General features: G+C 44.8%; 1 protein-coding gene across 15 annotated transcripts in view; it reads right to left on the reverse strand.

The window, feature by feature from the left end:
* Positions 1-7,759: 7,759 nt before the first annotated feature.
* MAP4 (microtubule associated protein 4) overlaps positions 7,760-13,068 on the reverse strand; it is a 98,789-nt gene continuing 93,480 nt past the window's right edge. For 14 of the 15 annotated variants that reach the window (XM_075827848.1, XM_075827840.1, XM_075827841.1 and 11 more), the window contains one exon: positions 7,760-12,292. In XM_075827848.1, the coding sequence (XP_075683963.1) occupies positions 12,285-12,292 (8 nt within the window). In that variant the 3' untranslated portion in view covers positions 7,760-12,284. The remainder of the gene's footprint in view (positions 12,293-13,068) is intronic. The other variant, XM_075827838.1, reaches the window with a different exon arrangement.

Raw genomic sequence — 13,068 nt, forward strand, 5'->3', positions numbered from 1 at the left:
TTTTTCTGTGTACAGGAAAGTTTCTTATCTTTGCGCATGCGCTGTTGTCCTAACCTTCACCCAGCGAGGACAATATTACAGACCGCTGGATATGTCTGAAAAGATAAAAGTTACGCTGCATATTTGTGTGTTATGATGTGATAAGATTTAATGTGTTTTGGTGTTAATTCAGATGTATTAAACTACAGATATTGTGAGACATGGGCTCTTGAACATGTATGTGCCCCCTCTGTTCCCTATTTTTATATACAGTTTATTGGTTTGCAGTAATTAATATTATCAGATGTATTATATTATTTTTTGTTTTATTGAATAACTAATTACAATTGTTTTGTTTTCACACATGAGGCGCGTGCTATGGTGCTGCCTAAATGTTATTTTGGAAAATGTGAGATGTTTTACAGGTAAATGATTGCAAGTCATTTTAAAGATAAGATGATTGTAAGTCATTTTTGTTCCAGGCTGTTGTGTATTACAGGGGGTTAAACTAGTGCCCCCCAGATAGAGTGCCCAACCTTATGTTGAGATGTAGTTTTGAACCCTGCTACATTACTTTCGCAGAGTCCACAACGGGGGGAATGGTGAAGGGAATGATCAGGTACAATTTTGGTTTGTTTTGAATTAATGAATTTGGTTCCAGGAGATCTACAAAATGTGTATCAGACCCCAATGAGTAATCCACATTAAGGCTATGTTCACACGGAGTATTTTGACGAGTTATTTGACGCGGAAACCGTGCCAAAAAACCCGTCAAAAACGGCCCGAAAATGCCTCCCGTCGATTTCAATGGGAGGCGGGGGCGGTTTTCTCCCGCGAGCAGTAAAACCGGCTCGCGGGAGAAAGAAGCTACATGCCCTATCTTCGGGCGTTTCCGCCTCTGACCTCCCATTGACTTCAATGGGAGGCAGAGAAAGCGTATTTCGCGGCGTTTTATGCCGCAGTGCCCAATGGCCTCGGGCGAAAAACGCCGCAAAAAACACTGCGAAAATCGGCGTGCAGGGAGAGGAAAATCTGCCTCAAACTTCCAAACTGAATTTTGAGGCAGAAATTCTGCCTGCAAAATACTCTGTGTGAACATAGCCTTAATGTGTATGAGAGTAACCTAAATGTTCAGGTTTTTCGGTGTAGATCCTTCCAGAACAGTAAATATGGCACTGGGTATGCTGTGCTGTAGTCTCCACCAAATATGAGGTATTGTGTAAGAGACCATCCCCCCTCCAGCAAATTGACCCAAGAGGCTGAGGTCACACATAGATGAGTCTTTACAGATTTAGGAGGGAAGGAACCTGATAAAGTGAGATTCCCAAAGTGTTCTGGATTATCAGATGAGTGTGGAGAAGTGTATAACATTTGTTTTATTTTAGAGAATGAAGACGCCATCCCTTTGAAATGTTCTATCTATATGTGACATGGGTTTTTAATGTAAATTTGTAATGTAGAAATACTTCATCATATACAGCATGTGTAGAACAGGATACGAGGCACCAGGTAAATCATCCAGAAACCACTCTCACCTTCTCATTCATCTCAAGGAGTGGAGCTGGAGGTGCTCGCTGAGGCTTGTAACCTGGCAACAGGTAAGACGGCCGACATTTACACTGACTCTAGGTACGCTTTTGGCATCGCCCACAATTATGGGCCCATTGGTAGTAGTAACTTTATTGGATCATCGGGTAAGCCAATTGAGAGCGTAAGAAAAGACAGAACTGACAAGGGTATGTGCGGTCAGGTGTCAGTAAATTGGCTTGTCCCTGGATACAATAATGCCACCGCTAGGTTTGTAGCAGCCGGCATGATGTGCGCACACATAGGTAAAACAGCAAAGGTACCTGTGAAAAGTGCAGCCCGGCCAGATTACCCGTCCCAGCGACTGCAGAACATACAACTGCCCAAGGTAGAAGTGTATGACAATGTGCTCGTGTGTGTAGACCTGTTCTCAGGGTGGCCTGAAGCCCGGCCAGTACCTTCCCCACTGCAGACGTTGTGTGTAGTGACAGGGGAACAGTGTTATCCCAAGTATTGACCTGGTGTTTGTACAATGATAAGATGTCATCAGTTCTCCAGATGTTATTCCAAAGTTAGTTTGTTTAATAACTGTATTTAAAGAGGCTCTGTCACCAGATTTTGCAGCCCCTATCTGCTATTGCATGTGATAGGCGCTGCAATGTAGATTACAGTAACGTTTTTATTTTTAAAAAACGAGCATTTTTGGCCAAGTTATGACCATTTTTGTAGTTATGCAAATGAGGCTTGCAAAAGTCCAAGTGGGTGTGTTTAAAAGTAAAAGTCCAACTGGGCGTGTATTATGTGCGTACATCGGGGCGTGTTTACTACTTTTACTAGCTGGGCGTTCTGATGAGAAGTATCATCCACTTCTCTTCAGAACGCCCAGCTTCTGCCAGATCACGCTGTGACGTCACTCACAGGTCCTGCATCGTGTCGGCACCAGAGGCTACAGTTGATTCTGCAGCAGCATCAGCGTTTGCAGGTAAGTAGCTACATCGATTTACCTGCAAACGCCGATGCTGCTGCAGAATCATCTGTAGCCTCTGGTGCCGGCTCGTCTGACACGATGCAGGACCTGTGAGTGATGTCACAGCGTGATCTCTCGAGAACACGCTGTGTCTGCACTGCCAGAAGCTGGGCGTTCTGAAGAGAAGTGGATGATACTTTTCGTCAGAAAGCCCAGCTAGTAATAGTAGTAAACACGCCCCGATGTACGCACATAATACACGCCCACTTGGACTTTTACTTTTCAACACGCCCAGTTGTACTTTTGCGAGCCTCATTTGCATAAATACAAAAATGGTCATAACTTGGCCAAAAATGCTCGTTTTTTAAAAATAAAAACGTTACTGTAATCTACATTGCAGCGCCGATCTGCTGCAATAGCAGATAGGGGTTGCAAAATCTGGTGACAGAGCCTCTTTAAGAAGTATTGTGGGAATATTAAATACTGAGGTTAAGTTTTATGGATAATTCGTGGTGTTGTATATCCCCCACCTGGATTATTGTGAATTCACTTCTCCGTAGTATCAAAATAAAGAAAGAATAGATCCGGAGTACTAAAATATAACTTTTACTGGTATAGGTAAAAAATGGACAAACATGTAAAACAACATGAGGATCCTATCTGCCAATACTGCGTACAAATATGTAATTATTTTCCATTAATTCGGAATATTGTCAAAATTTCCTGTTGACAGCAATAAATCAGTCCACTTTTTGTGTGGTTTCCTAGTATGAATGGTGCTTGATTCTTGGATCACATGTGGAAAAAGTGTAAGAAACAACAGTGGGGCAATTGCCCTCCTACCCCGTATTTGGTTGGTAGTCCTCCACGTGAATGTGTCCAGCGGAAAATATTGAATCCTCTCTTTGGAAGGTGGAAAACGACAGGTAATTCTCCCAACGCGTTTCCTGCTGACCAGGCAATTCCTCAGGGGAGATAGGTCGATGAAGCAGTGATGTCCAAAGTCAGGGCTTGCTGCTTGAAATGTAGCTGTCAATCTTGGTAGAGAGGAATGCTCAATAACTTAGAGCATGTTAGATCAAAGCAGCAGTTATTTTCAATGTGCTGCTTGGCTGTCATTTCTTGCACAAGGGAAAGCTCGATTAGAGCAAGTTTGCAGTGGCAAAAGGAATCCTTTAGAACAATCTTGCAGTGGCAACGATTATATCCTTCCTGGTAGGAGGTAAACAAAGAACATTTCAAGCAGCAAGCCCTGACTTTGGACATCACTGCTTCATCGACCTATCTCCCCTGAGGAATTGCCTGGTCAGCAGGAAACGCGTTGGGAGAATTACCTGTCGTTTTCCACCTTCCAAAGAGAGGATTCAATATTTTTCGCTGGACACATTCACGTGGAGGACTACCAACCAAATACGGGGTAGGAGGGCAATTGCCCCACTGTTGTTTCTTACACTTTTTCCACATGTGATCCAAGAATCAAGCACCATTCATACTAGGAAACCACACAAAAACTGGACTGATTTATTGCTGTTCATTGCTGTCAACAGGAAATTTTGACAATATTCCGAATTAATGGAAAATAATTACATATTTGTACGCAGTATTGGCAGATAGGATCCTCATGTTGTTTTACATGTTTGTCCATTTTTTACCTATACCAGTAAAAGTTATATTTTAGTACTCCGGATCTATTCTTTCTTGGTTAAGTTTTATGTAAAGTTCTGGACCAGCCTTAGCATTGGACTATTGGAGGCGTCAGTATTATGTTTGTGTAAATGATAACTTCACCGTGCAAGTAGATTCCTATTTGAAAATATTTTTGTTGTGAAAGGAGAATTTTAAAGCAGAGAATTCTGTGCAGTGTATATGTGTATGTGTAGATATAAAAAGAAGAATCAGTTTGTAGGTATCACTTCTAGTTACTGCCCAGTGTGAACGTTTAACATAAATCTGTCATAATTAATTTGAAGAAAAACATTAACAATCTGATTAAGATCAATTACTGATTATGCGATGGAAAGCTTGTTCTCCACAGGAAGTGTCCAACTGGGAGCGAAAGGCGTGAGAACCAGATTCTGACAGAATGTGGACTGATAAAGGCAGGTAAACCGGTAGCACCCAAGGCACTTGCATTGATGGTGTATGACCTCACATATGCCCCAAGACTGGAAGGATCGATGTGGTAAGAGCTAATTGGTATGTCCCAGGCTTTACAGCTGATGCTGATAAATTCTGTCCGAGCTGTTTGATTTGCCTACAGAACAGTCCTGGCAGACCGGTGCCAACCTTATCATACCCACCTCCCACAAAGAGAAGAGACCTTGAGAGGCCTTCCCAGGTAGAACGAACCAGAGTTGGGGGAGAAAAATTGGTTTGAGACACTTGTCAGATAAACATGTGGAATCTGTGTATATTTCTGTGAATAGGAGATGTTCCAGGTAATCAGCTCAGATCAAGGTACAAATCTTGCTGGAAAGTGTAAACACCAAGTGCAAATACAATGTGCCCAGTAATTACACGTCTTCTAGGTGCCCTGTCCAGTGGAACAGAGAAGGTTTTCTTACATAAAGGTGTTTGTTTGATGTCGTTTAAAGAGGCTGTCACCAGATTATCAAATCCCTATCTCCTATTGCATGTGATCGGCACTGCAATGTAGAAAACAGTAAAGTTTTGTTTTTTTTAAAAACGATTTTTGGCTAAGTTATGAGCAATTTTATATTTATGCAAATGAGCCTTTCTAATGGACAACTGGGCGTGTTTTCTGTTATTTCCAACTGGGCGTGTGTTGTGTTTTTAGCAACTGGGCATGTTTACTTGTTTCACTGCACAATCACACTGTGCTGTGGATCATGCTGGGCTGGAACAATGAGAAGTGTATGACACTGATTGGTCACTGATTGGTCAGCGTCATACACTCCTCTGTACAACACCCAGTTGGTAAAAAGTAAAAACACGCCCAGTTGTCCATTGAGATACTCATTAGCATAAATCTAAACTAGATCATAACTTCCTGAAAAATGATCGTTTTTCAAAATAAAAACCACTGCTGTTATCTACATTACAGCGCCGATCAGATTATGTAGGAGACAGGGCACTTATAATCTGGTGACAGAGCCACTTTAAGGGCCTGATTATTGTTGTATGTACTTAGAACAACGTTTATAGTGTATGCAGATGATGATATCACCAGATTAGTATTTATTTTAACAATAGACAAGGGTTGGGGGTCCCCGGCAAGTGCCAGTAAACATGAACTAGAAGACTTTTACTATGATGAACTCCATCACTGAGATGCGGCAGGCGCAGCCGGAGCCAGTACAATGCGTTTATCATGAACTGACGGCAGCAATGAGAGCCCGGAGGTTATGTTACTCGGGTGTCTTTAGGTTTGGGGAAGATGCTGCCCATGACCTGTTATATCTTCAGGGGTAAAAGTCCCATTAGGACAGTAAGTGACAGTGCGACAATTATTACCATTAATAAAATGTAGACTGGATTAATTATTTATATATATATATATTTATATTACAACCAGCAGCGGAGTAGCTCGTCTCAAGCTGGTGAAGAAATCTAAAACCCCTGCCTGGTTTGAGTGGTCAGTGGTAGGTTGCTAGGCAAGACTCCGGGATAGAGTAATAATATTTTTAGGGGGGGACTGTCAGGGATCATTACCATGTATATTGTTTGCAAAAATATTATCCTTACACATATATATATATCAGTATATTTCACAAAGAAATCGAATCAATGGAACACAAAGGAGCCTGCATGAGGGACACGCCTATGGAAGACACCGCCCCTGGAATGCAAGAGGAGTGTACAGAAGAACTTACAGCTGAGGAGCCAATGGGGCTTAAGCACGTCCCACATCTCTGGGAGAGAGGGGGGGGGGGGAGGAGGAGAAGAGAGATTGTGTTTCTTTCTTTGTTCAATAAAAAGTCTAGTTCTTACTTCCTACTTGACGGAGGGAGGATCTGTACCAACTTGTCTGCCTGGTATATTTTCTCCACGCATGCCCTCAGATTCCAACTTACGGCGGTGGTTATTCGGTGTGAGATAACAGGGAGAAGGCAGCTACCCTGACAAAGGATGTCATTTCCGACCATGAATTATAATTACGGAAACGGCATAGCTCATATGCTACACTGGTTCCGTAAATGCCATTCACTACTGATCGCTCGCTAAACTACGCAGTTTCCGTAACTGTGGTTTTCGTCTTCATAGTCGGAAATCACACTTCAGCCGTAACTGAGCGGTAGAACGGGTTTAGGGGACCGTGTTCTAGAGAGGTGCGGGTCCCAGAGGTGTAAAACTGCAGCTGTGGAACAAAAAAAGTCTATGATATTTCTATTTACGGTCAGTAAGTAGGGATTTTAAACAGTGAGGAATTAAAACCATCAATTAAAAAGCTGCAAAGTTCTGTGAATCCTTTTTAAAAGTGGTTTTCTGGTTTCAGTAAATCTGTGTATGATCGGCTTTCCAATATACTTTCTGTATTCTGTTTGATTTCTGCTTGCTGTCCTTCAGTGGGACCCTTCATAACCGGTCATGTGGCGGACCCAGGTGTACGGCTAGTTATAATCACATGACCGGCCAGGACAGATTTGTATTCACAGGAAGTAAACCATTGAAACGACAGCAAGTAGAGATCTTGAGGAATGGCTACCGAAAGTATATGGGAACATTGTATAACTTCACTATATGAATAATATTTATGGATATGTTCTTACAGGATATCAGACAAGGCCTCATGCACACGACAGTAGCCATGTGCACGGCCGTGTTTTTTGGGCCGGCCGCAGAGTGCCACCTGCGAGCCCACTATTTTCTACGAGCCTGGACCGCAGAACACGGCTGTAATAAGACAGGTCCGTTCTTTGTGCAGTCCGGGCTCCTGGGCAATGCACGGACAGTGGAAACCATGTGCGTGGGCCCATGGAAATGAATGGGGCCACAATTCTCCCATGGATTTTCGGGGAAATTGCGGCTGCAAAAGCACGTTTGTGTGCTTGGGGCCTAATCTCAGTCTCGGGATGGCCACATGTGCTTTCCTCTGCCTAGAAACACAGACTTGTAAATATACAGGGAAAGCTCTTTGGTTGTCACAGCTGCCACCATAGGGCCATGGTTATAATACATGGCAGGAAGCGGGCGAGGCTGGGGCTGTATTACTGCAAGATGCTCTGGTGCTAATATTTCTGCAGCTGCATCTCCTCCCCCTCCCCTCCTGATTTTTTTTTTTTTTAGTCTTATCCGCGGTGAATTGAATAGCCGGACACTGGAGCATTTCACATCTAGAAGCTTTTATTTCAACCTTTTACAATAGAAAGATCCACGATGTGGTGGAGATAATATTGCTATCAGTATAGAGGAAGAAGCAGGAACAGTACAGTCAGGAAGCCGCCATCGTGGCTTCTACCAGCAGCATGTCAAACATTGTCCCAGTCTTGTCCACATGAGACCTCACATACTGCAGGTACCCGCTCCTGGCTAGAGGGGGCGTTGTTTGCGATACCTGAACTGCCATTGAAGCAGAGTGAGCCATAATACTACAATGATTTGGGGCCTTGGTAGAAATGATAGATTACAAATACAACCCCAAATCAGCGAGGGTCCATGATTTGTCCTGTGCTCGTCGCTCTACAGAGATCTGATACAGGAGCCGCAGTGACGCAGAGCAGAGATCCCAGACATTAACTCTTCTTTGTCCAGGAAGTAACACGTAGCATTATTGTATCTTTCATCTACTTTTCATTTAGATCATGTCTTGTACTCCAATCACAACCAGAGCTGCATTCATGACCAGGGCTGATTCACCGTCAGCTCTTGGGTTGCATGATCTCAACACTGCCCCCTGTACAAAGCATGCTCTGATAAAGTGCATTATGGGAGAAAAATGAACTACACTAGATTGCAGTGAGTTCTGGTAACTCAGCAAATCTGTTACATGCGCGCCCTGCCCATCAATACAGAATTATGGACACGACAATATAAGCAGTTCGGCTGCGTTCACATCTGCGTTTGTTTGATTGTTACCTTATAGGAAGAGAAAAAAAACTAACAGCTGCGCTAGATCCGGCCCATGTGGTTATATTTTTTCTGGGGTCTGCGACGGTGGCTCCTTAACAGATGTGAAGAAAGCCTAAGCCTCGTGCAGCCGTCAGTATTTTGAAGCCAAAACCAGCAGCGGAACAGAGAAAACATAATGGAAAGACTTGCAGCTCTTCTGTATTTTGGACCCACTCCTGGTTTTGGCTTCCAAATACTGACCAGAATACGGACGTGTGTATGAGGCCTTATTACACCCCTTGACAGACCTCAGTAAACTTCTGATTCCCCCATTAGTGTCGGCTACAAAATGCATCCTGTAAATCTGCACTTATCCCGGGACCTCGGTCTAGACACAAGTTGCAGACGTTTGGCACTTAGTGACAGATTGTGGTGAATTCCGCTCACTGAGGAGGACGCGGCCCGGCCTCTACATCTCGCACAGGTCGCCCAGCCTGGCCCTACAGGGGGAACTACTATAGAGCAAGCTCACGCATGTTAGAAAGCAAACACATTCACCGGAGATAAGGGACACATTAGGGACACATATGTACAGAGTCCCCAAGACACCGCCCACTGCGCTGCCGGCGTCCTGAAAGACTGAGAAAAATCAACAAAACAGACTCCTAAAACGGACATCGCTATAACAAGTTTCTTTAGACGGACTTCCACCTTAAATCCCCATGGAACAGAGATCCTAGAGTTCTCCTTTATTTCATGTTGAAGGAAACCCTATTCAGCCGTTTCTTCGTTATATCAGTACCTGGGGAAAGCTGGGTGACTACCAATATTGAAACCGCCACAGGTGTGGCTGACCAAGTCCTTTAGTCCTGAATGAAATATCCTCAAAGAAGAGGCAGCAATACAAGAGCAGAGGATGTATCATGCCATACAAGATTTGCCATTCAGGAGCCTTGGAAAGCTGTGTGTTGAGGTCAGCCATATTTGTAGTCACTTAGTTTTCCAGTTAGACACAAGAGGATAATGCAAAGTTTTAAAGGGACATGCACTTTTAAAAAGAACCTATCAGTTAGTAGAAGCTTCTAAGAAAACCAAAACCCAACATGGAACAAAATTGCAGTGCCATCCTACAGGACAGTGCCCATCACACCCGCTGCTGCCCGCTCAGCACTACACCAGCCTCATGCTTTGGTTCTTGATCACATCTCACGTTTTACACTTCATCTAAACCTCAGGCATGAAGATTTCAGGATAAGAAATAAATGGCCGTGATATATACTGGTGAACATCGCGGGGGTCAAGCAGGGGCTGGACTAACCTGGAAGATACCAACACACAAGGGGAAGGGGGGGGGGGGAGAGAAACTGCAAGGAGTAGACAATACATCTTACAATAAAGGGATTGGAGTCCAATACAGCTGGGAGCATCTTAAAGGGGCACATACAACATGAAAGACGTTAAAGCCCAGTCACTCCACAATGCCCCCTCCCCCCCCCCCCATACACAGATCACTCATAACTTACTATCCACCTCATTTCTTTAATCTCTTGCCGCAGGGAATGACAAAAAAAACCAGGCAGAGTCAGTCTCCTGTATAGCACATAGAACCATCTACGACCAATGTACTTCATCAGTTGTCCCCCAGAGAAGGACCGGTCTAAAATCAGAGCACCTGTAGGGGTGCCTTTGGTTCCAGCTTCACTGCAGTCCACCCCAAACACTTGCAGAAAAATGTTCCCCTCTGGACCACAGTATTGGAGGTTGAGAGTCCGCGCTCCAAAGTAACGGGGCGAATACTTTCCATTCTAAAGCCCAGGCTACTCGGAGATACAAGTCCCATGAAGGCCGGACTTATGGCAATAGGCATCTCATGTGGCGCCGTAAAAATGACTGGACTGCAACACTGTGCAGCAAAGACAGCTGTGAAATCCAGGAGGACACTAAGATCCCGCAACTTCTCTCCCTGCTACATTAAAACAAACTTGTGACTGAGACCCCAACATGTTAGACCCCCCCCCCCCACCCTCAACTCATGCAGGATCATAGTCAGGGACCGGACACCCCACACAGCAGCACAGGGGGAGGGCGGGTTATTCCACGAGGAGCGACGGGGGAGACAGAAAGTGCGGGGAGTGGGGTAGATGGGAAGCGAGAACTTCTGCACAAGACAGACCATTTCTGTGTCATCCTGAAGCGTTCAGCATGGAAAACAAAGAGTTAAAGACTACCAGACACCACTGCAATTTTGTCACATTTTAATGTCATTTTATTAGAAATCATGCAACAATTTAATATATTTATATATAAAAATACAAGTGCAATAAGAACTGTGTAGGTCCAGGTGTTGGGGTACGGTAACACGGAGCCATCCTGAGCCCCCCTCTGTCTCTGCTCCCCCCACCCCCTTATAACGCTCGTTCAGCTTAATCCGAAACCTCAGAATAAATTATTTACACGTCAGTCCTTTAGTGTCGTCACAGCACGTAAAACGTTAGTTCAAACCACAAAACGTACAAAGAAGAAAAAAAAATAATAATCCAAAAATCCTTAATAAACCTTCAAAAATACATAGAAATAAAGTGTAATCGTTCCTTCTGTTCGGGTAAGACGTCGGCCGCAACGTTCCCCTTCCCTCATGTTCCTTCTTTCATCTAAAGCTTCCCGCCCGAAACGGCCTCAAAACAAGTCACGTGACACAAACCAACATGGCGGGTGCAGTAACCGTGGGCGACCGCCCTCCTGCGCCCGCCGACGCCTCCACTAAGCGCCCTTATTAAATACTACGTAGCTACGTCTTCCCCTTCCGACCCCACGCGCCCGTCCAGACTTCACCTACCGACAACTTTCCATTCTCGACATACATTAACCATAAACCTAAAAAAAACAAAACCCGTCACGACCTCTCGATATGTTAAGAGTTTCTAGCGATGCGAGAGAAGCGGCGGTTAGAGGGATTCCACACCAGCGCGACACAGTTGCGGAGCTTCTACAGTTACAGGCGGGTCCATGTTGTGTGAGTCATATATATATACTGAACATTAAGATTAAATTATAAACACAGGTTTGCAATGAGGATGATGTCAGAGCAACCCAAGGTGATCGGGGTCGACTGCCGCTCCTTATAGCCCCTCCCCCACCCGGTCTCTGGCTGGGTGATGCATGGATTGGACAAACTCTGGATAACCATACGGGGCTCCGTTACCTCCCACCTGCACCCCCTCCCCCCCCACAAGTCTTCCACAGATGATCTACGCTACGGTATAGGTTGTGTTGGTTCGGCCCAACTGCTAAAAACGTCCAATTCATAGAAAAACCATCTAAAAAAAGAAAGCCATAGGCAGAGCGGGTACCGTAACACCGGGCAGGACTACCCTGCCCATCATCCCATCACTGGAGCCAGACCCCGGGGGAAGGTGGCGGGCTGGCCGTGGCTTACAACGAGCAGATGGGAGCACAAGCCTTGCGGTGGAAGATAAGCAGCAGATGAAACGGTGGTAGCGGACGCCATGGCGGCTGTAGCGGTGGAGGTCACACGCCCTCTGCTGGTCGGATGTGCTATGGATAGTAAGAGTGGGGGATGGGGGTTGTAAGTGGTGGAGCGGGGTAGAGTTTTTGGGGGTTGCAGACGAGTTCTCCGTGGTCCATCTCTTGCCGGCAGCCGGGCGACACATCAATCTGCAGGGAAACAGTGTGACGATTTCGGAGGTGGGTGGAGAACAAGTGGGAAGGACAGATGATGGGAGTTGTACAGGGAGGAGATCAGACAATGAGAGAGATGGAAGACGACACCACAAATTCATCATTAGATGCCTGGAAAATAAAAGCATTTTGTATCTCAGATGTTGTAAATGAGAAGTAATGGCTCGGGATCTACGGCTCATCTGTACGCGGAACATTCCTTTAATCCGGAACGGGAAAGTCTGATGGTCGGGCAAAACACGGAACCGCACGAGATCAGAAACCGATGGGATTTCAGCATTTTATTCGGGGTGGTGCGACGACCGTTCGATAATCCAGAACATTTCATTGTCATTTCCCTCTAGAGCCGGATTAAAAGGAAGTTCTCTGCAGCCCTAGATTTCCTCACATACGTCAGTAAGATTAATCACTTCTGACCTACGATCGTGTTGGAGCTGCGATCTACATTCAAATACCCCGTGATGTCTAAATTAAAGGGCCGGTGTCCAGTCTTATGTAAACAAAGCTTACAAAGAAAGTTCTGCACCGTTTCAATTCACTTCCATTTTCAAGATCTCTGGATGTAAAATAGAACGTCCCATTCAGTATCGGGAAGCCGAGACTGAAACCCGGTAAAGAACTAGTCCTGCTCATACAGCGGAGGGTGAATACAACGTAGCGGTGTAGACAATCCCATGTGAGCAGGAAAGAGCAGCAGCACAGATTGCTCTCCTGCCCTGATAGTTTGTTACAATGTATCAGTCTGAAGTCCAGGTCATTTAGACTGGATACAATTGCAACCAACCAGCATGTTCAGCATCTGGATGTAAATAATAATGTTTCTATTCACCAACAGCAAGCAAAGATATTGAGAATGGTAAAGATTAAGATTGAAACACAAAGTCTAT

The sequence above is a fragment of the Rhinoderma darwinii genome, chromosome 5 (genome assembly GCF_050947455.1).
Source record: "Rhinoderma darwinii isolate aRhiDar2 chromosome 5, aRhiDar2.hap1, whole genome shotgun sequence".
In the NCBI taxonomy this organism is placed as follows: Eukaryota; Metazoa; Chordata; class Amphibia; order Anura; family Rhinodermatidae; genus Rhinoderma; species Rhinoderma darwinii.